Source organism: Penicillium manginii, assembly GCF_028828005.1.
Source record: "Penicillium manginii strain IBT 31320 chromosome Unknown utg000007l:1.0-2284322.0:1.0-2285126.0, whole genome shotgun sequence".
In the NCBI taxonomy this organism is placed as follows: domain Eukaryota; kingdom Fungi; phylum Ascomycota; class Eurotiomycetes; order Eurotiales; family Aspergillaceae; genus Penicillium; species Penicillium manginii.
The window spans coordinates 724,241-744,819 of record NW_026643108.1 but is presented as its reverse complement, the minus strand read 5'-3'; the positions used below and the strand labels follow the sequence as shown (position 1 = coordinate 744,819).

Here is a 20,579-nt window from a genome sequence, read left to right as displayed (position 1 = left end):
TTTTAGAAAATGGGGCACGATCTCGATGAGACTCGGATGAGATATTTTTGCTACGGCCGGTGATCGCCAGTCCGTCGGCCGAGCGTTGCGCTGCCCTAAGTTGCCCCATTCTTAGAAGTGGGGGCTTTCGTCAACCTGCTGCACCTTTGCTGGCCTCACCATCGGAGGGTATCGGACCTATAACGGAAAAGCAACTTGATGGAATTCGCACTATGCAAGGATTCCGGCTCGAAATGATGGAGCTATAGCCGAGCCAAGCCACCAGGGCTCCTGGCTAGGTGTAGTGCAGACATCCAACCCAGTAACCTGGTCCGCCGAACAGGTAGAGCAGGGTCGATCATCCATTGCCAACTCATCACGGGGTCCTTGCCCTATCAGTTCTACGGTACAAAAGAAAAGCGGGGAGGGAGATACTGTAGCACGGAGTATGAGCCACTGATTTACCGTCTAGCTCGAGGTCCATGCGTTTGTGAGAATGCAGAGCAGCAGAAACATGAACAGCGACTATGATCCAGCCAAAGGCAACGAGATGATAGTACAGCACATATACCCCGTACATGAGCTCTAAATTCAGATCCAGCTCGCAGCTCGCAGCGGCCAACGGCACGAACCGAGCGCCCGCTCTGTAAGCTTATGCAGGCCGCAGCACGAAGGAGCAGAAGCAGAAGCAACAGCGGCAGTAGCCAGCCCTGGGCATGATCTGGCTAGCCCCTCGGGGGACCTTGCTCTCACCTGATGCGCATGGGTCATCATCCCTCCTACTAGTGGAGTTGTGATGGCGCAATACGATGAGATGACATTACCCTAGGGTATGCAGAGCCTGTTTCAATTAGAGGCTGGCTTCTAATCCGGGGCTGGTCTTATCTCCTAAGCGAAGGGTGCGGGGAAGGATTGAATGGACGATCTCTTAAAAGAGAACTTGAAATAGTGTGTACCAACAGACATACATGTTCATGATAGGCATCGCCGGGTCCAGGTGTGGTCGGAAATGGACCCGCGCGCCAAGGGGAGCATCTCAAAACATGCGCCGGAGGATGAAGGGCCTGTGCAGTGCGTTTTTATGTCATCAGGACAAGGTGTTCAGCGGTTGCAACAGCCGTCGCAGGGCCGTCCCGACTCCAGTGGAGAGGAGCGAAAGCAACAGGATCAGACCGGAGAACTAGCCCAACGAGGAGAGCGGCTGAAGTTGTCTGTGCTTTTCTGCATGGCAAGTGCACGTTTGGGCTGTTCCCATCCTGTGATCCGGCAAAGACCCAAACGCTTGGGAACAATTGTGCGAGGATATTGGTACTGGAATATTTTTCCGGGGCGGCTCGATGCATTTTACCTGTCCTTGTGGTGGAGCAGGACCCGGGGGCTTATCCTCTTTGGCAAGGTCAATACATAGCTGAGGAAAGACGAGTCAATTTGAAGGCTGGTCCACTGCAAGTTCAATGGATTTCGCGTCGATGTGGAAAATAACCATGCACGGGCATAGCCTTGGAGAGATGGATGATCCTCGTATCGGTATCTCCTTTTGCGGAGCCTGAAATCCTTACTCCGTATGAAGTACGAGGACCCATTTGAACTAGCACCACCTTGAAGTCAGGGTCGACCGTTTATTCTCGGATAAAATTCGGAGTTAATCAGCTGTCGAACACTTAAACCATTTGTGTTTGCTTTTCTCATGTCTTCTCTCGGGGAGGAGGAAGGAAGGAGGCTAAGGGGAGGGGGGGGGGCATAGCCCCCAATCCACCTCAATCCGTAGCCAGCGATAGGCGATGGGCTCGGCAGGCGTCGCCTGCACGAAACAAGCAAAGATTGACTTTGGGAGGACGTGTTGCCACACGGTCCCACCGGGTCAGCAACCGGAGTACCCATGTGGTCCGGTGCACGACTTCCGAGTCGATCATCAGGGCCCAACCGTGCAGAAAACGAAACGGAGGGTAGGCGGTGGGCGGTTAAGGAGGAAGGGAAAAAAGGCAAAATTAAGGCATCTTAATCAAAACCATAAAAAAAGAAATGAGTAAGAAAAAGAAAAGGGGAAAAAGAAAGAAGGCACGGCACGGCGGGCGCCGAGATCTTCATCCCACATACCACGGTCAATATTGAGTTGCGAGAGGAGACGCTCGTCCACGGGCCGGGGTTGCCTAACCCTGTTTCAATTAACATTGGCAGGTGAACTGTATACAAGAGTATACATAGAAGAGGTGAGGTTTGTCTAGATGTGAATCCTAGGAAGTTGAAATTATGTAAATATGTAAATTATGCCGATGAAAGGGTGTAGTTATCCAAAGTCATGCATACATGGATTATTGGACTAGTAAGTAGTGTAATGTATGTATGATTAGTATGATAGTATCCCTGTCTTTATTGGGACCTAGTGCAGAAGATTGTTGCCTTTTCAACCTCCTACCACAACTCGACGATCTTCTCCTGGACGATCCGGCACTGTCACGACAGGGGATGCGCTCTCGGACCAAGTGGGCCCCCGCTAACTCTGCCGACAAGACCTCCCCTTCTCCTCCCCTAACAGACACTAACAGTCCCCGATTGAACAGCCACCGTAGTCCATCTCCGGATCAAGACAAGGTTTGCCAAATACCAGACTTCCCGGTGGTGGGCCTGTGTGGACATCGGGCACTCGACTCCAGGCTCCGTCACTGGCTCATCCAATATCCTCAACGCCGCTCAAGTGCTTCACGTCTCCATCAACCAGCCGATCTCGGGATTCTTGGAGGTCTGATCTCGGCGTTCACAGAAGTTTGACAATGGATTGTGAGTATTCTCTCATTTGCTGGGTCACTCGTTGAGCCTTGCAAGTCAGAAACAGGCGCAGTCAAGATGTAGTCTAGTTAGACCCAGCGACTCGGGCCTGGCCCGACTTAACCAAGTGTCATTTCGGCTGAAGATTCCTCAGTTCTCTTGCCGCCACCAAGTCCTCCGCGATCTGTGGGCGCCGGGACCCTGATGGAGCCCATGAGAACGGTGATCGCAATTGAATCGTCGCCTGTGTGGCCTTGTCGATCTAGTTCCCTCGCCCGCTCTGCTTTCTCTCTTCCTTCCTTTTTCTTCTTTTCTATTTTCTCTTTTTTTATTCCTCTTTCATACCCATCAAAACTATAGTTGTTCAACAAGGCCTTTTGTGGAATACCACGCCCAAGAGGTCGGGTTCACATCTCTTCACAAGATTCCTGGATCTTCATTCGTGCCCTTGGATGCCCCAACCTCGGCATTTACATCTCCACGATCTGTTTTGACTTGCGTCTGTAGACGTGGCGGCCCTCTTTTTCTTTTTCTTTTTCCCATTTGCATTTGCGTTTGCATTTGCATTTGCATTTTTCTTATTTTTATTTTATTCTATTTCCGTCTTTTGATCTCTCGGATTTCCCGTTGGCTGTCATTTGCCTCTCCCCCCCCAAGCGTTTAATTCGTTTCCACAACCCACCCCCCACGACCAATCCTGTCCACCCACCGTACCTTTTTCCCCGACAATGGCTTCATCTACCATTCGTGAATGACCTACGTTTTGTGTTAGTGGTTTATCCCCAAGCGAATCGGCTGTGTCAGACGATAGCCGCTTGTGGTCCCACTAGTTATCATTTGGGAAGATTCTCGTTTCCTCGCGACCTATTGCTGTTTCTATGGTCCTTGGGCCCGCGTTACTCTTCTGCCGTCCGGATTGTTGGTTAAAACCCATCCCCTCTTTTTATTATCCGTGGCCTTTCACGGCTGGATGATTGTCTCCCCCCGAGACAACTCTCCGCCATGCAGCCCTCACCGTTCCGTCCGCCTATGTTGGGTAACTCGAGTAATTCGCTCGAGTTACCCCCAGTCCAGGCTGTGACGTCGGGCGCATTCCCATCGACACCGGGGATGCTGTCCGCTCCACCCAGTAGACCGGGCAGTGGAATGCAAATGGCCCATCTGTTGCAGCCCATGCCTCAGGGCCCTCCACCGCATCAGCAGTTGACAAGTGCCCCGGTGCCGGTGCCGGGATCCATGTCCGGTCCAGTTCCGGGCCCTTCAACATCCCCGTATTCCCGATTCTACGAGTCGGGGTCAGGATCTCCAGCAGAGAGTGCTGGTATGGCCGATGTACCTCCTATGGGCCCGCTTCCGGGTGGCCTCTTCCAGACGAGCCCGATCGGGCATCATTCGCAGGCGCAGCAGAAGCGCGCCTATCGTCAGCGAAGGAAAGACCCAAGCTGTGATGCATGTCGCGAGCGCAAAGTGAAATGCGATGCATCGGACTCGACTAGTTGTACCGAGTGTCTAAATCGCAAAGTACGCTGCCAGTTTACTAAAGATACAAACCGCCGCATGTCGACTATCAAACAGGTACAGGACCTGGAGAAGACAGTAGCGCAGCAAAAGAACCTACTGGATCGGTACAAGTCGGAGCGCATGCGTCCTGAGCATAGCACGACCGAGGTCGACGAAGCTATCGTGCAACCGGTCATCAGTCTGCCAGAGATTGACTATAAACCAGCGCGTAGGCCGAGACAGCCCATTTCCCGAGATCTATCCGGAGTGCGGTCTAACCTTCGCAAGTATGGACAAGGGATTTTGAAGGAGCCCACGCCTTACCAGCAACAGAGATCCCAGTCAGTTGTTGGTAATGATGCTCCAGACCTACCATCGAAAGATCTCGCAGACCACCTCTTAGCCCAGTACTTCAACTGCATTCACTCAATATTACCCGTCTTGCATTGGCCCTCCTTCACGGCAGATTATGAAAACGTCTATCGCGCAGGGACACTAGTCGGGGTTTCGAGCGAATGGGCTGCAGTACTATTCGGTGTTTTTGCGTGTGGTGCTATCCACACTGTTGAATCGAACCGCGAGAAGCAAGGAAAGGACTACGTGCGAATTTCGTGCGGTATAATCGATGTCTGGCAGGACAGCTTCAACCTCGACCGAGCGCGAGCCGCTTTGTTGGCTAGCATCTTTCTCTACGAGATCAACTCCAAATCGGCGAGTTGGGTATGGATAGGCTCTGCGGTGCGCGTGGCCCAAGAAATTGGACTACATATTGAATCTGGTCCTTGGACAGCCGTTGAAAGCGAGATGCGGAAACGGCTATGGTGGGGATTATACACCTGGGATAGGTAGGTTTCATTCGACCTCTGTATATCTCCTTTGTGCGCATAATACTCACCTATTAGATTACTTGCTCTTGAAATGGGTAAGCCCGTTTTGATCAATGACCAGGATTGTGATATCGATCTCCCTTGTCCTGTGGATGATCGATACATCACAGAATCGGATTCCATCCCCAACGGCCACCAAACAATACCACTGCTCGCCACAATACACGTTGTTCGGTCCCTCGGCCAACTCACTAGGACTTTACGCTGGTCCACTCTTACCTCAGCAACCCTTGAGACATTTGAACGACACTTTAGCACATGCCTTGCCACCTTCCCTCCCTACCTCCAGCCGAACAACGATCAAGACCTCGACCCTCGGTCTCTAGCGCCTGCCATATACCTCCAAAACGCACGCCTCCTCCTCTACCGTCATAACATCTCACCTTACTGCCAACCACACGTTCGTGAATCGGCAATGGATCGCTGTTTCTCGATAGCCATAGACACAGCCAACACAATCTCTCGTTGCATGCGATCTCATGCTGGTACCGAATGGCGAACCTTATTCGCTTCTGCCGCAGGAACTCTTCTCTGTACTCACATCTGGCGATGCTCTCTTTTCCTTCTGTTTCAACAGGAATTTAGCCCCGCACTTGCTTGTGTGCAGGCCATGGCCGCTGTTGGTGACGACCGCGCTATCAATGCTTCATGTGGACGCTATCTAGCATTTTTCCTCCAGCTTCTGCTTGACCGTCTCCAACGGGGTGATACTCTCGAGGAAGATGAAGAGATGATCGCCTATGTTTCAGGCGATATGCAAGGTACTAGTGGTGGCAGCTGGGTCTGGCAGGGCAGTGAGACCGGCTCACAGCTCGAAGCCATGTCTTCGAAATCAGACGTCCATCCCCCCCGGGAACTTGAAAAGGATTGGCCGGGCTGGGAATGGATAGAACAAACTGTTCAATATTTGTCGAGTGAAAAACAACGGCAATTGCAGATCCAACGTGAGCACCAGCAACGAATTGAGCAACAGCGACAACAAGAGCAGCAGCAGCAATCACAGCAGGAGATACAGATCCGACCAAGTCATCTGCAGCAGCATCTGCCGCAGCAGATGGAAACCGACAGTCGGGATGTCAATATGGAACCGAGGCAGGATGTCTCGATGCTCCAGCCCGAATCATCGGCTTCAAGTGAGGACAGGCAGTCCAGTTCGACGCACTCTCGCATGACCATTGCCAGTATCATCTAGAGAACACCCTTTATACTTTGTTGCAAACAGATATGAATTCTATTACGACACTAGCTTCATTCATCTTTCGCAAGGTGGCGAAACACATCCAACGCAAACTTGCGTGATATTCCGCTTCTCTCAAATTTCCTGATATATTAACGAGTCACTTCCTCGGCTCGTGTCGCATCGTTCCAGGACTCGGAACATCCAGGTGTCCATTGGCAGGCATACGCTGGCACACGCCTACCTACTAGTAGGTACACAACCTCAAGGATACCCGCCGCAAAGGCTTCTTCATTCCACTCAAAGCATCATCGCTTTTCAAACTTCGACCTCAATATTTACTATGTATAAATCTATAAATGTATATATTGCATCCTAGTCAGAAACCCTGAATAGAAACCCTGAACTTGAGCAGTACTACTACTAGTAGTAGTACTAGTATTTACTGTTGGAAGATCCACCCTATAGCCTTCAGATTCCTTGTACTACCTGATAGCGATGGAAATATCAACTTCCAAGGTTGGAGAGTAATTTTGAGTCACATCTATAACCCTCGTACACGACAGGGGATATTGAGCCATATCGTCGAATGCCACCAAAGGTCGTCAAGCTGCCGACGAAGCAGCCTTCACCCAACTGAACACTCTGACTCTCAATCATTTTAATGCCGCCCTTCATGACTCCTCGGTAAGATCAACGACACAGACGGTCAACTTGGCTGACGCCAACAGCGGGGCTGATGAAAGAGCTGAACTCAAAATCCCAAACAATGCCACAAATCATACAACCACCCACCGCAGATGTGTCACAGGCAGTAATGGACGACTTTCATGCGTGGGGATTGCACTCTGAATTATCCAACATAATTAGAGGTCTCAATAAATTGGTGACAACTAGTGAGATTCTTTGGTACCTCGGCTTAACTGTTGTATATTTTGGAATACACCAACCCCCATGCACTGGAGACTATTATCTCGCGGCACGATTTAAACGGCTCGTTAGCCTATCTGCCACAAGGAATAGTTGTTAAGCCTAAAGAACATACCATTCACAAAATGCTCGGTGGATGGCAGAGCTGAGTGAATAATTTCTCGTTGCCTCAGGCACCAGTCTGATGTGTCATCTAGATCCACCCTCTTTCTAGATAGCCTCAGGTAGAGTCTCATCCCATCACCACCTTCATGTCATCTCTCACTCCATCTTTCTCGCCTCATCTTGTTCGAAAACAGGAAAGACTCCCGGGCCTGGATCAAGATAGCACAGAAGCCAAAATGGAATTCCCGCCACCTCACATCCAACCTTGGCAAACGTCGCACACACATACGGTGATCCTGCTTCATGGCCGCGGCAGTGATGGCGAAGAGTTTGCCGAGGAATTTTTCTCTTCCGCTACCTCGAAAGGTAAAAGTTTGGCCTCTTGTCTACCTTCCTATCGTTGGGTCTTTCCTACCTCTTGCGATCGATGGACCACCAGATTCCAAGAGGAAATATGCTCCTGGTTTGATGCGTACTCTCTGGATGATATCCATGAGAGACAGGAACTTCAGAAAAAAGGCCTAAAGGAGTCAGTCTTACACGTCATTGACATCATCGAAAGTGAAGCAAAGCTGCTCGATGGGCGGTTTTCCAACATATATCTCGGAGGCATCAGCCAAGGAATGGCAACCTCTTTCTGGGCATTCTTTGCAGCAATTGGACTAGGAAAGATTCAGGAGCCGCTAGGTGGATTATTGGGATTTTGTGGATGGTTTCCATTTGCACATCAGCTCGAGACTTTGCTATCGGAGCCTGCCGTCAATTTCTCCCAGACTCACGCGATCCAGGATCAAATATCGTCGTTCTTCTTTTCTGAAATTGCTGGCAATGAGACCTTGGAGATTACCCAGATGTCGAACAGCTCTATCATATGTACGCCTGTATTCTTAAGCCACGGAACAGATGATGTGTGGGTATCTGTTGAACTCGGGCGTCAGGCATCTCAAATCCTGCAGAAAATCATGGTACACGTCGAGTGGAACGAGTTTACTGGGGCAGAGGGGGACGGTCATTGGGTCAAGGAGCCTGAAGGTTTTGATCAAATTCTTCAGTTCCTTGGCAGCTGATTCGCCCGGACTCGAGCAAATATTGCAGGAATATGCCTCTCCGGGGTGGTAGTTTCTGACATGGGCATTCAAAGAAAGGACGCTGCGGAACATTTCATTCGGTAATCTTTCAACTATGCTGATAGTATGGTCTTGCAAATGGCATACCTGAACAAAGCTCTCTTCCCTAACCACTATCTATTTTCTCGACAACTATGATGGCCTTGATTCTCTTCGAAAGAAAAACGTGCTCAACCCTCTTCCCCCACAATGTCACCGGCGCTTTAGATCAGGCCCAGCTCAACGGCAGCCAGGGTTCCGTTCTGCAGAGCACCAGCGTGGTGACGGGCAGCAAGACCGTAGGCAAATTGGTACCTTGACAGTGAGTTAGCGAATGCATATAGTGGTAAAGTATCTCGGAGATAAACTCACTTGTCAAGGAATGGCAGCAGCTCGTTCAGGCCGGGGGGTCTTTCTCCAGTCCCGCATCAGGTCACAGGCAATGGCGAACATTCCCATCAGGGTAACACCGGCACGCTCCATGCGGCGGTTCGCATCCTCAGCAAGACGGGTGTCAAAGGTACCGCTAGCGTCGGTGTTGGCGTAGACTTCATACCCCTCATCAATCAGGGAAAGGGCCAGGAATGCAGTACCTAGATAATTGGTAAGTGTCATGGAAACAGCAAGAAGAGCCTGTGTGTATCATAGGATGGCGCAAACTTACAAACTTCAGTCACAATTCCACCAATAATCAACTGCTTCTTGCCGGTAGCCCTGACGGCAGCCCGGAACTCGGCATTATCCCAAGCATTGACCTCGCCCTGGCGACGGACAAAGGTAGCATTAGGGTGCATCTCCATGATCTCCTTGACCATGAGGCCGTTAGGGCCACCATCGGAGGAGGTAGTCAAGACGGTGGGCAGGTCGAAGATATTTCCAAGGGCAGCATGGCCCAGCATGTTGTTGCGGAAGTCGTTGGTGCTGAAGTCACGGACGACTTGAGAGAGACCAACCTGGTGATCAATCACCAGCAGAGCCTGATTTATACTGGTTAGTTTTGAAAGTATCATGAGGGGCAGACAGAAGACGCACAGCATTGTCCTTGTCAAGTCTGTTCCATGCCTGAACCGGGGCAGTAATAGCCAGCAGAAAGGCGGGGATTGCACTGGAGAAACGCATCTTGAGATAGTTTTCAGGGGAAGGAGAAGAAAGACTGTTTGATACTCTGGCTTGAATTCTGGACTTTCTTTCCGGAAAGGACGGCCTTTTATACTCGCCTCCGAGTTGGTGAGTCTCTACACATCCCGATGGTCCAAACTAGATATGGATCAATAATCTTGACCAAGCCCTTGGTAACAGCCGACCTGGTTAGTGCTGACTGATTTCCGGTGTTTGTTCTTGCGTCTACTTCATTCCCAGGTGCTCTCGTAGTCCATGGCGGTCTTGGCCCGCAGATACAGCAGTAGCAGTGGGGTAATAGCACGTGGTTCGAAATTAGAACTGATTGATTATATTGATCAAGCACTTCAAAATTCGCAAGGGCATTTTCCTAATCTGTCCGCCCCATATAAACCCAGAGCGCGAGGTTTGGACTTCGCTTTGAAAAAAATCTTGATGAATATCTTTCGTCACAATATCTTCAACACCCGGAGAAAAGTTGATGATATTCTTCTTCTTTGTGTAATTTTCCCTGATTGGCTGGTATGTTAGTAACTATATTATGGCTTAGATGGAAGTGCAGGGGTGGGAGTTTGCGAGGTGGGTTTGCAAGGTGAAGCGGCTAAAATTAGCACACGCTCGCAGCTCATACGCCACCACGAAAGCCACAGAAGATACGATATGCAAAATATCTCGATGGTACAAATTGGTGGGTTTTCTGGTCGGTCTAGCATGCCCAAGCGAAGCTGTTGACTGCAGGGTTCCAATTAGCGTCTGACAAACTATAAGCTAAGGATACCGTCAGCATGCACGTCAACTCGAACTTTGAGCCAACGGCGGTGACTAAACGGTGCTACACGGTACTTGACCGAGATCGGGGGGATTATCCAGCAATAGGAGCTCTGAATTCCGCGCCATCTGCCCCACTTGGGCCTTAATTAGCATCAAATCCAGGTTCGGCGTTACACTTGGCCTTCTGCAGATGCAATCTTTGCGCCAGTTCACCGCTGGACGCCATGGTCTCAGCAGAGATCTCTGCGGAAATTAGATATCATCGGCTAAATCGCAGAAAGCGTCATCGAAGCCAATAGGAAAACAGAGAAAGGCGGTGGTAGGGGACTTTTGCCCCACAGACCCTGCTTACTCGCGATTACCCGTTATTCTATCAGCGGCTTGGCGTTGGTGTTTAGGTCTTGGCAGGTCCTCACTTCTCAAATAAGAAGTTCGTGGTGTATATTCTAGCACGGCTTGAAGATACGAGTCAGGTAAAATAGAAGAATAGTCTAAGGTTAGATTATGTAGTATTTTGAGCAATAGGTTACTCTCGTTGCGCCCGGATGACGGATGAGGTCGTAGCTATTAACTTCCAAGGGTTCTACTTAAATAACGAATTGCGTTATAACTATGTTGCGAAGTAATAAATAGTTCTCATTTGATAGAGAAAAAACCACTACTTTATTCGAGCAAAGTGAAATCGAAATGGTTTCAATAGTACAATGATTATTAAAAATTGTGTACTAGCACGACCCGAGTGAAGTGGAACTTGAGAGTGCTTGCCGGTCATTTCCGACACAGACCGCAGACATACTTCCTTTCAACCAAAGCGAACGAGAACTAGCGCGTATTTGATTCCAAAATCGAACTCTCCTGGAATTAGCGTATTCAACCACTCGAGAGTGATCCGGAGGGGCTATCCCAATCATCCCTTGACATTGGCGTCGGAGCCGGTCTCGATATCCTGTGAGCAGTTTCTGGAAGGTTCTGAGAATCAGAATATGTGTTTCTGTGGATGATCAAAGAGGGCGATGACACTTACCCAGCATTCATACGGTTCCAAACCCCACTTAGATCTCCGACGGGCAAGGATAGAGGGAATCCAACAGAGTCAAGAAGTTGTGCCGTCAATAGATAGAACCCAAGCATACTAGCTAGAAATAAAGCAGCGCCGCTTCCCTGTGAATCCGATAGTTAGTTGTCACTTCGCACAAGTAAATTGAAATCCAAAGGACAACCATAGTAGGAACTTACCACTGTCAATCTATTGCCGAGCATCTCGTTCTCTCGACCAAGCTGCCAATAAGCAGCAGCGAGAAGCGCGAAGACCAAAATGAGGGATGCGAAAATGACAACATAAATGATATTTGTGCGCGTTGCACAAACCGTATAAATTAGCATCAATAATCCCATGAAGACAAAGAAATATGCTAGAAACGAGCTGTTAGAGATATATATGGTATTAGTTCAAGTAGCGGAAGTGACAAACCGAATGTATTGACAAATCCAGGACTGTGAAGCCCCGCTAGAGTGTTGGTTCCTTCCGGCGAGTAAGGGGCTGTTAGGGAAAAAAAGTCAGAATCTGGAAAATTAAAGTACAGTATTGTTGGTAAATACCCGCGGAGTTAAACGCAGGTGTCAGAGTTGCACCGAAAGCCAAACAAAATGCCCCTAATGCATGTCAGTATACGAAGTAACGATCTCGTCTTAGGAACAGGCCTACCCAAATGTCCAAATACGACCGAAGAAAAGGTATTTCCAAGGATAAATTCGAGAATGCTGGATAGCACGAGGAGCAAACCACCCATCAAAATCAGAACTCCGCTGATTGTATGAGTTAGGTTGTTGTTGGTTAATCTATCGAATGGGGGAAGCTTTCTTACGTGAACGCAGCGCCACCTCCACCGGCGCCCCTCCATGCCATCAAGCAACAGGCAAGCGGGCTAGCAGTGAGCACAAAAGCACCAAGTCCCCTGGTATTGATATTAGCTTGCTTTAACCAGCGGTTAATATGTAAATATTGCCTACAGTGGAGTTGGGTTTCCCAAACTCTTGGTCAGTGCAGTCTGGCGATGCATCATGGGATTCAGATAAAGCCTCTCAAACTGCTCCGCAGAGAGAGTTATTGAGGTCGGGACCTGAGTCAAACGAGGCATGTTTCCGATCTCACTATGAGAGAACTTCGAATCTCCTCGGGCAATGTCGCTGTCCATCTTGTTGGTATCTAGGTCTTACTTCTATTGAGAAGGTAAAGACAGGGATTGAGGTTGAAAAATAGGTACTTTCCAATCATAAGTGATAATGAAGTGATCGCTTCAAAGCTACTTCGCGTCCGACCTACGAGCACCTTTTATAATTGTTCTACAGTGAACGTGTCATTGTCTCAAAAAGCCCTGGACCGATTAACAAAAATTCGTCGGAAGATAGCTCGGCATATCTATGATGCAGATCCCAAGATTTTTGGTTTCCTCAGAAAGTTGGATGTGCGGTATGGGGATTCCGCTGCCCTTAATTGAATACAATGGACGGGCCTAAGGCTTAAATCTAAATCGGAAGATAGGTCGGCAGATTTACGCAGATCAGTGGTCCGCATTCCCACATTCTGGGGTAACCTGGGGCAATTAAGGTTTATCTCCATTGAACCTTGTTAAATCAGCCTCCGCCTTGTGTTCCGCTGTGCGGTTTTGCCCTTCCGATTATTTCTCGGGTCATCGGAAGCTACCCGATTTGTGACTTCCGGCCCAGTCATTCGCTACCTTACCCGATCACCCCCCCCCCTAATTACTTATTCCGTATCCGGCGACATGAAATCTGGGTCCGGGGTTTGCGGGGTTCAGCTTGAATGTAAGCTTCGGGTTGGTTGAAGGTACAAAGGAGGCAAGTCGTCATAACTGGGGCTTTCGGAAGTCTAGTCGGCAGTTTTCAAACCAGACTCCCCATGTGTTTTGAGATAGGACAACATCGATGGCCGGTTGTTCTTTTTTTTTTTTAGTCGTCGTTTTGGTTTTGATTTTGGCTCTGTACCAAAATCCAGTCCTACCTACTCGACTAGCTCCAGCTTTCTCGACATGCTAGGACTCGGAAATTCTACTGGTAGTTTCGGATGCGACATTTTACACCTCAATACCTACCTAGCTAGGAAGTCATCAACAAATATAATATTTTTAGAGGGTACTTGAATTTCAGCAACCTGCAGTGTGCTCCAACCTTGGAAGGGTCCTTTTTTTTTTCGAAAATTATAAAGTCCCTCTTCAAATTACTTTTCGGAGTCTGGAATCGAAACTTGAAGGGTAAAATGTTAGTACTGTTGTACTTACTATTTGCTTCTCACTAGTACTACTATGGTGCTTTAAGGCGCCCGGGTCGCTTGGATGCTTGGCTCGCACGTATATGAGTTATAAGATACTCCTGATAGGTGCTCTGGGCTCCTAGTCCTGGGCTAGTGAGTTCGTTGGACCTCTTGGGCGATCCTTTCCCACTTTTCCTTGGGGTCAGTTTCAAGATTTACGTACTTTTGCGATGCTGGCAACGTATGTAGTGACTAGTGGGGGCGTGATAAGAATGGCCGAAAAGTGGATTATCCTCTGAGTGGTTATACGGTAAATAAGAAGGGATTGTCTTATGAAATGCCAATCTGGCCTTGTTAATCCTCTCTTAATGCACACACACAATTTTCCTGTCCTGCGTGTCTTCAACCTCTCCGATTTCGCGAGGGCCAGGTCCGCATATGTGTTCAGATGTCTACGCAGACTTCCCGTCTCTAACGGCTCCATGCACCTGATGCAGTAGACATGCAACTAATTCTCATGCCATTGCTCAGCCCCTCGAAATGACCCCGCACCGCCTGGTCTAGTTTCGCAGTCACGGAAATCACATTATTGTCAGAAAATAAAGGTTCACTCCTCGAACACTTTGACTTACTATTCAGAAGAAACCTCAAATCCCTTGATTTATTTTCACAAGAGACTCAAAATGGACTATTCTAGATTGTTGGTTTTGCTTACTCTAGCTTGCATAGCTATTCGTCTACTCTCCAATCGCTACAAACACGGACTACGCGACATCCCTGGCCCCTTTGTCGCAAAATACAGCCGATTGTGGAAATTGCATAGTGTGTGGAAAGGCAATCACCAAGATACTGCCGTTGGTCTTCACCAGACGCATGGTCCTTTGGTCCGTATTGGCCCAAGACACATATCTGTTGGAGATCCAGACGCGATCCCAGTCATATATGGATTAAACAAAGGTTTTACCAAGGTACGTCGGACTATAACGCCGTGACCATTTGACGGAAACTTTTGAACCGACTTCATGTATCAAGCCGACTAGCACGAGTTCAATTATCTACAAAGTTATACTAAAATAAACAGACGGCGTTCTATCCTATTCAAAGCATTTCGTGGAAACAGAAGTTTCAAATGAATTTGTTCTCCACTCGAGATGAAACGCATCATAGAGAGCAAAAGCGAAATATTGCCAATGCGTATAGCATGACCTCGCTTCTGGAGCTTGAGCCAGCAGTGGACTCGTGTTCCGAGATATTCATTTCTCAATTACGACAGTTCGCCGATCGAAAGACACCTGTTGACTTGGGAACCTGGCTTCAATACTATGCGTTTGATGTGGTTGGTGAATTTGTCTTCGCAAAAAAACTAGGCTTTCTTCAGGAAGGAAAGGACATTGACGGCATGATGCAAGCAATTCAAGGTATGCTGGTCTATGCTAGTGTATGTGGCCAAGTTCCTGAGATGCATCCTTTACTTTTGGGAAATCCACTTTTCCCGGTCTTGATGCCTAGCATGGAGACCTGGAACCAGGTTCTTATGTTTACCTTGAAGGCAATGAACTCACGCTCCTCGATAAGGCGTGACGGAGAGCTGGATCATGATGAAATGAACGGGGGGAAAGATATGATGTCTAAGTGGATGGCAGCTCATAATCTGGACCCTCAAAGGTTGTCTACAAGAGATGTCATTGTACACCTCTCGGGAAATGTTTTTGCAGGCTCGGATACTACTGCCATCGCACTCAGAGCGATCGTCTATTTCCTCTTGTGCAACCCACCAGCCATGACTAAGCTTCGAACCGAGATCGACGGCGCGGATGGTCAAGGCAAGCTTGGAAACCCAGTATCTTACCGAGAGTCTGTGACACATTTGCCTTATCTTTCTGCGGTTATTAAAGAAGCCATGCGTCTCCATCCTTCCGTCGGACTGATTCTGGAACGAGAAGTCCCAAAGGAAGGTGCCTTCATTTGCGGAAAACAAATCCCAGGCGGCACTATTGTTGGTATCAACGCATGGGTTTTGCACAGAAATGCTGAAGTATACCCTAACCCAGACTCATTTCTTCCCGAGCGTTGGCTGGATAACCCCCCGAAAGGCTGAGGGAGATGGAGCAGAGCTTTTTTAACTTTGGCTATGGTCCGAGGACTTGCATTGGGAAAAATGTGTCTTTGATGGAGATGCACAAGATTATTCCGCAGCTGCTGCGCGAGTTTGAAATTCGCCTGCACGATCCATCGAAAGCTTGGAAAACCAAGAACGTCTGGTTTGTCCAGCAGGAAGGGCTGATATGTGACCTTGTGGAAAGAAGATGAAATTACTACTAGTAGCCCCTGAATTGCCATGGGCTATATTTCATCACTACTAGTACATTCATGTTCGACTGCAGTCAAGGGGGACCTTTAAGTTCGACAATGTATTTCATCTATTATGTTTTCATGTCCAATTCTAATAGTACCTGCAAATGACTACAAATGAGCACATTATGACATAAAACCCACATATATGTACCATCGCTTTCTCTGGCTTCAGCGCGAGTTTTAATTCTACCAGTAGCTGCAGTCGATGAAGAAGAAAAAAGATGCCTCAGTTTCTCGTAAGTTGCCCTATTCAGAAACGAACGATCCGGAATTCACTATAGATTCAGGTCAAGTTCCGACCGTTCGTGAATGAGACGGAACGACAGGAGTATGCACTTCTTCCGTCAAAAATCGCTTCAAGTAGTTTGTCATCCTAATTGATGTCAACCTCTTAGCTTTACATCCGAACTTGCGCAAAACGGGGGTCAACTGATTAGGACTCGTCGGCTTCGAAATGGATCAATGTTTGTTCATCTCATGAGTATCGGCGCCGAGAGGACTTTTGGCTGATCCTTGCAGATATGAGGTGCCTGACGACCATTTTGACATACACAATTTTAGGACTAAAAAATATGTTGATGTATCGAGAAAGAAAGAGTGTAAATGAAATAGGTCCCCAAGTTCGCGAACATATCCTTGCTACCGCAATCCAGGTATACTCAGGTATTTGATCAGGGGCGAGAATGTGATATCATTATGAGCGGTTTGGAATCGGACTCGGAGGATACCACATACTACTAGGGATCCTCAACCTTGGAACCTTGGAACTTGTCAATTCAAGCTGTTTGATCATGAGCACCGAAGCGTGCAATTATATTGTACCCAGCCTAGTACATTAATTGGAAATCGTAGGGGACCTCGATCCTGCCCAGCTGGCTAGCCAAAAATCTGACGGTCGCTAACTTGAAAATGGGTGTGCAACTCAGATATCTCAAGTTGCCCGCCCCTGATAAACCCGGCTATCGACAATTCCGGAGCCAATCAGACGTTGGGAACCGAAAATAAAGTACAGGGCCTCAGCCCCAGGGCTGGCCTATGCAGGAGAACTCAATGGTTGACAGAAAGTGGGGGCTGCCACAGTATCTGCTTATGGACACCGGCATACTTGACCGCTTCATCCTCCAGGAATACGGAGTACATCTGTTTTGCTAGAGGTTCATGCGGTATCTGACGGTGTTGGGAAATTACTTTACTAGCAAGGGTTGGGAGGGACGGGAAATGTAATGATTTGTCTCTGGAGAGAAGGATTCCACGCCAACCCACGACGGGCCAGCGAGGCGTTTTTGTTTTGACAGTCCAGGCCTTTTTAGTCCATTCAGCCGCACGCTGATGCAGAGTCCCCGCATAACCGAGACATTAACGGGGGTTCCATTGGTGGACCATGGGGTAAGATGCATATACATGGCTGTGATCGCCAATCGACCCAGTGGCTCAGCGTTAAAAATCTGCACCTCGTGCCCGATCATCTGCTCGACAGCCTGAAGCTCTTGCAAGTCATGAAAAGACGTGAATGCTTCTTTCGCTCTCTCTCTCTCTCTCTCTGTGTGTGTGCTATATTTCCCTGTTCCCTTTGCCGAACTTGATCCTTCATTCGCTTCGTGTCAAAAACACGCCTCTTGCTACGACCATATCGCCGATGGCCACTTGTTTCTGAACATCGAGCATATTTTCTGATTACCCCAGCAATTCAACGTGAGATGCATTGATATGACCACTCAGAAATGCAGGCCACTCCGCTTGATGGTGCATGGATTAGATCTAGGAATTCTACTACACATGCGAAACACGTTTCGAGGCTCTGGCGGCCGGTGACGGCTGCGTCGGCTACTTTGCTACTACTTGGGTGAGTATTTTGGCAACCGTGAGCCTCCAATGCGTTTTCCTAACCCTAAATGGTTCGATAGCTATCTGATTCTCCCTGTGGTCTTCAGCGATGCAGACAATACGCTACAGATCGATCAAACCGCATCGACTGTGTTCGCCTTATTCTTCATTGGGATAGGATATGCTGCGTCAATAGTCATCGCATTTTTCCAGCGCCGGGACAAAAGATTTCTTCTCCGTTGTATCTTTGTGTCAGTCTGGTTCCTTTGTTCGCCGTGCCATGCAACTATTCTGATATCACCAGGCCCTACTTGACGATCAACCTTTTCTCCTTATTTAATGTTATCTTCAATATCCTCGGTCGTGGTCTTGTGCCACTCAACGCGCTCCGAGTTATTGGAATTGGACTTCCTAGTACATTTTCAGTGATATATGGACTGTCGGCATGCTTGGTATATCGCGAATACGGCCCTCACGAAGGGCAGGTGGAAGACGACACCCCTTTACTTGTACGCGTCAACCCAGAAGATTTGACTCGGACTCAGCTGCGACGACTGTTGGAAGAAAGGAACTCTGGCGCCCCATCGCCTGATATTGTTCATAGCACCTATCGATTGGATTTGCCCGGTATGGAGCCTCCGCAGAAAACTTGGGATCGACAATCTAGTCCGCCAACAACCAGAACATGGAGTAGCACGGGTCGAACGATGGTCTGACAAATAGGAAGAAAGCCAAAAATAGTTTTATTTTAATGATTATGAATACTTCATAGAATAGAGAGGGTATACATGTGATTTAATGAAGTGAAGTATGAAAGAATCGCTCAAAGCGGCAGGCCCGGTTGGACCTCGGCTCATCCCACGCTTAAAAGTTGGAGGCCGCCGCTGTCCGACTTCCTCCACTCTCCCCATCATTCCCCCTTTGCTTTACTTTGCTCGGCTTCCCATTCCATCAGATCACCAGAAAGAGTGCCATGTCGACCCGCGTGACACTCTTAGACCCCCCCGCCGCAGGATCATTCCAAGGCGGCTATTGAGAATGTGCTGGATCTGACGCCAGTGGTGGACCTCGGCCCAGTATTACGCCCTTCTCCCTTTTCATTCCAGCAAATGCCAACAGCAAACTAATTACTTACCCGATTCACCTCGATAGGATGTATTCACCAACACCAGGCCGCTCTGGCACCCTCCCGGAGCTCGAGGCATCTATGGCGGCGCTGCTATCGCCCAATCTCTATCCGCCGCGATGCGCACCGTCCCCGCTGATTTCGCCGTACACAGCATGCACTGCTATTTCGTCCTAGCCGGAGATTCGGAAATCCCTATCCTATATCACGTCGAGCGCGTACGCGACGGCCGAAGCTTCATTACTCGAACTGTGCAGGCGCGCCAACGCGGTCGCCCCATTTTCACGACAACCCTCAGCTTCAGCCGCGTCGGTAGCGGAGGCGAGAAAACGTTGAACCACGCAGTCCAGAAACCCGATGTACCCCTCCCACAACCAATCATTCCTGGCACAGTGAAAGCGCTGAGTGAAGCCGGCGGTGGTCCCTTCGAGTCCCAGAAAGCGGGTATCGTGAACCGTGCCTCCTACCCCGAAGATAAGAAGATGCGGCGATTTGTCCGGGCGCGCGGTCATATTTCCGAGGAGGGTGGCTTTCAAGCTCACCTTTCTGCACTCGCATATGTCACCGACAGCTTCTTCATTGGAACAGTCGCTCGAGTACACGATATTCCGCGATTTTCGTCCCCGGCAGAGCTGGAGAAGCTACTGAAGGCATTGAAGAACCCCTCTGATCTTGACGACGAAGATATCACCAAGGCTCTGAAAGAATTGAAGGAGGAGGAGGCGACCGATCTGCGACGACGACTCGAGGGAGCTCTTAGCGATGCTACCAGCGGCAAGAATCAACAACAACATAAGGAGGTCGGCATGATGGTCAGCCTGGACCACTCAATATATTTCCACAATCCCCGAGCTTTCCGGGCTGATGAGTGGATGTTGATCGAAATGGAGAGCCCGTGGGCCGGCGAGGGCCGAGGATTGGCTCTCCAAAAGATCTGGTCGAAGGATGGCGTGCTGATTGCCACATGCACTCAAGAGGTACGAAGATATTCTGTATTCATGAGAAGCACTGCATCACTAACTATTTTATAGGGCGTTGTTCGTTTGAAGCAAGATAAACCACCCCTGGCGAAGATTTAACTCGACATCCTTTGATACCCCTTAACTCCGAGCCATATTCTGGTTCTCGGTCAACCTTCTTCCATTCTCTTCACATACTTCAATAATAGACTCTGTTTTTCTTGTCATTTTCTTTTCTTTTTCACTACTTATCTCTTGTTTCTAATTCGTCCGATCCAGTGTTGTGGATGCCCAATCTATGGGAGCTTTTAGTCGGTGTCTAGCGATCAAACCAATCGAATCTACACTATTAACTAAAGTCCTCTGACTGATTTTGGAATGGACCGAGGCCCTGAAGAATTCCAATCAGCTTTATCAAATTTGATTGATCGATCCAAATAGATACTGCTCAGATAAAAAAAAGACCTGCAAGGTTGAAGAGCTTTGACCGAGAAAAAAGAAAGCGATGCCAGGCTTTTGAAAAAGCAACGATAAAAAGTAGTATTCAGACAGCCACCCAGTTTATGAAGATCGCAAAATACAAATGGAAAAACGCCAAAGATAAAAGATAGGGCATTTTAGACAGGGGTAAAACTTGAAGGCAAAAGAAAAAGCAAAACAGGCAAGTTCGTCAACATCTCATTCGTTCATGGCGTGATTTCTAC

At 48.6% G+C, this 20,579-nt stretch overlaps 6 protein-coding genes across 6 annotated transcripts; 4 read left to right on the top strand and 2 right to left on the bottom strand.

The window, feature by feature from the left end:
* Window positions 1-3,747: 3,747 nt before the first annotated feature.
* On the top strand, window positions 3,748-6,324 carry N7533_010201 (transcription factor domain-containing protein; the record flags this gene model as incomplete). Its single annotated transcript, XM_057106851.1, has 2 exons — window positions 3,748-5,090; window positions 5,148-6,324. The coding sequence occupies 2 exons, from the start codon at window positions 3,748-3,750 to the stop codon at window positions 6,322-6,324; spliced, it is 2,520 nt and encodes an 839-aa protein (XP_056956068.1).
* A 1,256-nt stretch (window positions 6,325-7,580) lies between these two features.
* On the top strand, window positions 7,581-8,411 carry N7533_010200 (uncharacterized protein; the record flags this gene model as incomplete). The annotated part of the gene is made up of 1 exon (XM_057106850.1): window positions 7,581-8,411. One exon carries the CDS (start codon window positions 7,581-7,583, stop codon window positions 8,409-8,411), a length of 831 nt encoding a protein of 276 aa, XP_056956067.1.
* A 263-nt stretch (window positions 8,412-8,674) lies between these two features.
* N7533_010199 (putative isochorismatase family hydrolase) lies at window positions 8,675-9,569 on the bottom strand (the record flags this gene model as incomplete). Its single annotated transcript, XM_057106849.1, has 5 exons — window positions 8,675-8,765; window positions 8,823-8,861; window positions 8,902-9,043; window positions 9,115-9,427; window positions 9,483-9,569. The coding sequence occupies 5 exons, from the start codon at window positions 9,567-9,569 to the stop codon at window positions 8,675-8,677; spliced, it is 672 nt and encodes a 223-aa protein (XP_056956066.1).
* A 1,678-nt stretch (window positions 9,570-11,247) lies between these two features.
* On the bottom strand, window positions 11,248-12,535 carry N7533_010198 (uncharacterized protein; the record flags this gene model as incomplete). The annotated part of the gene is made up of 8 exons (XM_057106848.1): window positions 11,248-11,299; window positions 11,365-11,501; window positions 11,577-11,752; window positions 11,812-11,880; window positions 11,940-11,993; window positions 12,046-12,146; window positions 12,206-12,295; window positions 12,351-12,535. The coding sequence occupies 8 exons, from the start codon at window positions 12,533-12,535 to the stop codon at window positions 11,248-11,250; spliced, it is 864 nt and encodes a 287-aa protein (XP_056956065.1).
* A 1,759-nt stretch (window positions 12,536-14,294) lies between these two features.
* N7533_010197 (cytochrome P450) lies at window positions 14,295-15,709 on the top strand (the record flags this gene model as incomplete). Its single annotated transcript, XM_057106847.1, has 2 exons — window positions 14,295-14,579; window positions 14,693-15,709. The coding sequence occupies 2 exons, from the start codon at window positions 14,295-14,297 to the stop codon at window positions 15,707-15,709; spliced, it is 1,302 nt and encodes a 433-aa protein (XP_056956064.1).
* Window positions 15,710-17,687: 1,978 nt separating this feature from the next.
* N7533_010196 (uncharacterized protein) lies at window positions 17,688-19,995 on the top strand (the record flags this gene model as incomplete). The annotated part of the gene is made up of 6 exons (XM_057106846.1): window positions 17,688-17,809; window positions 17,871-18,041; window positions 18,095-18,500; window positions 18,789-18,866; window positions 18,943-19,893; window positions 19,948-19,995. The coding sequence occupies 6 exons, from the start codon at window positions 17,688-17,690 to the stop codon at window positions 19,993-19,995; spliced, it is 1,776 nt and encodes a 591-aa protein (XP_056956063.1).
* Window positions 19,996-20,579: the final 584 nt, after the last annotated feature.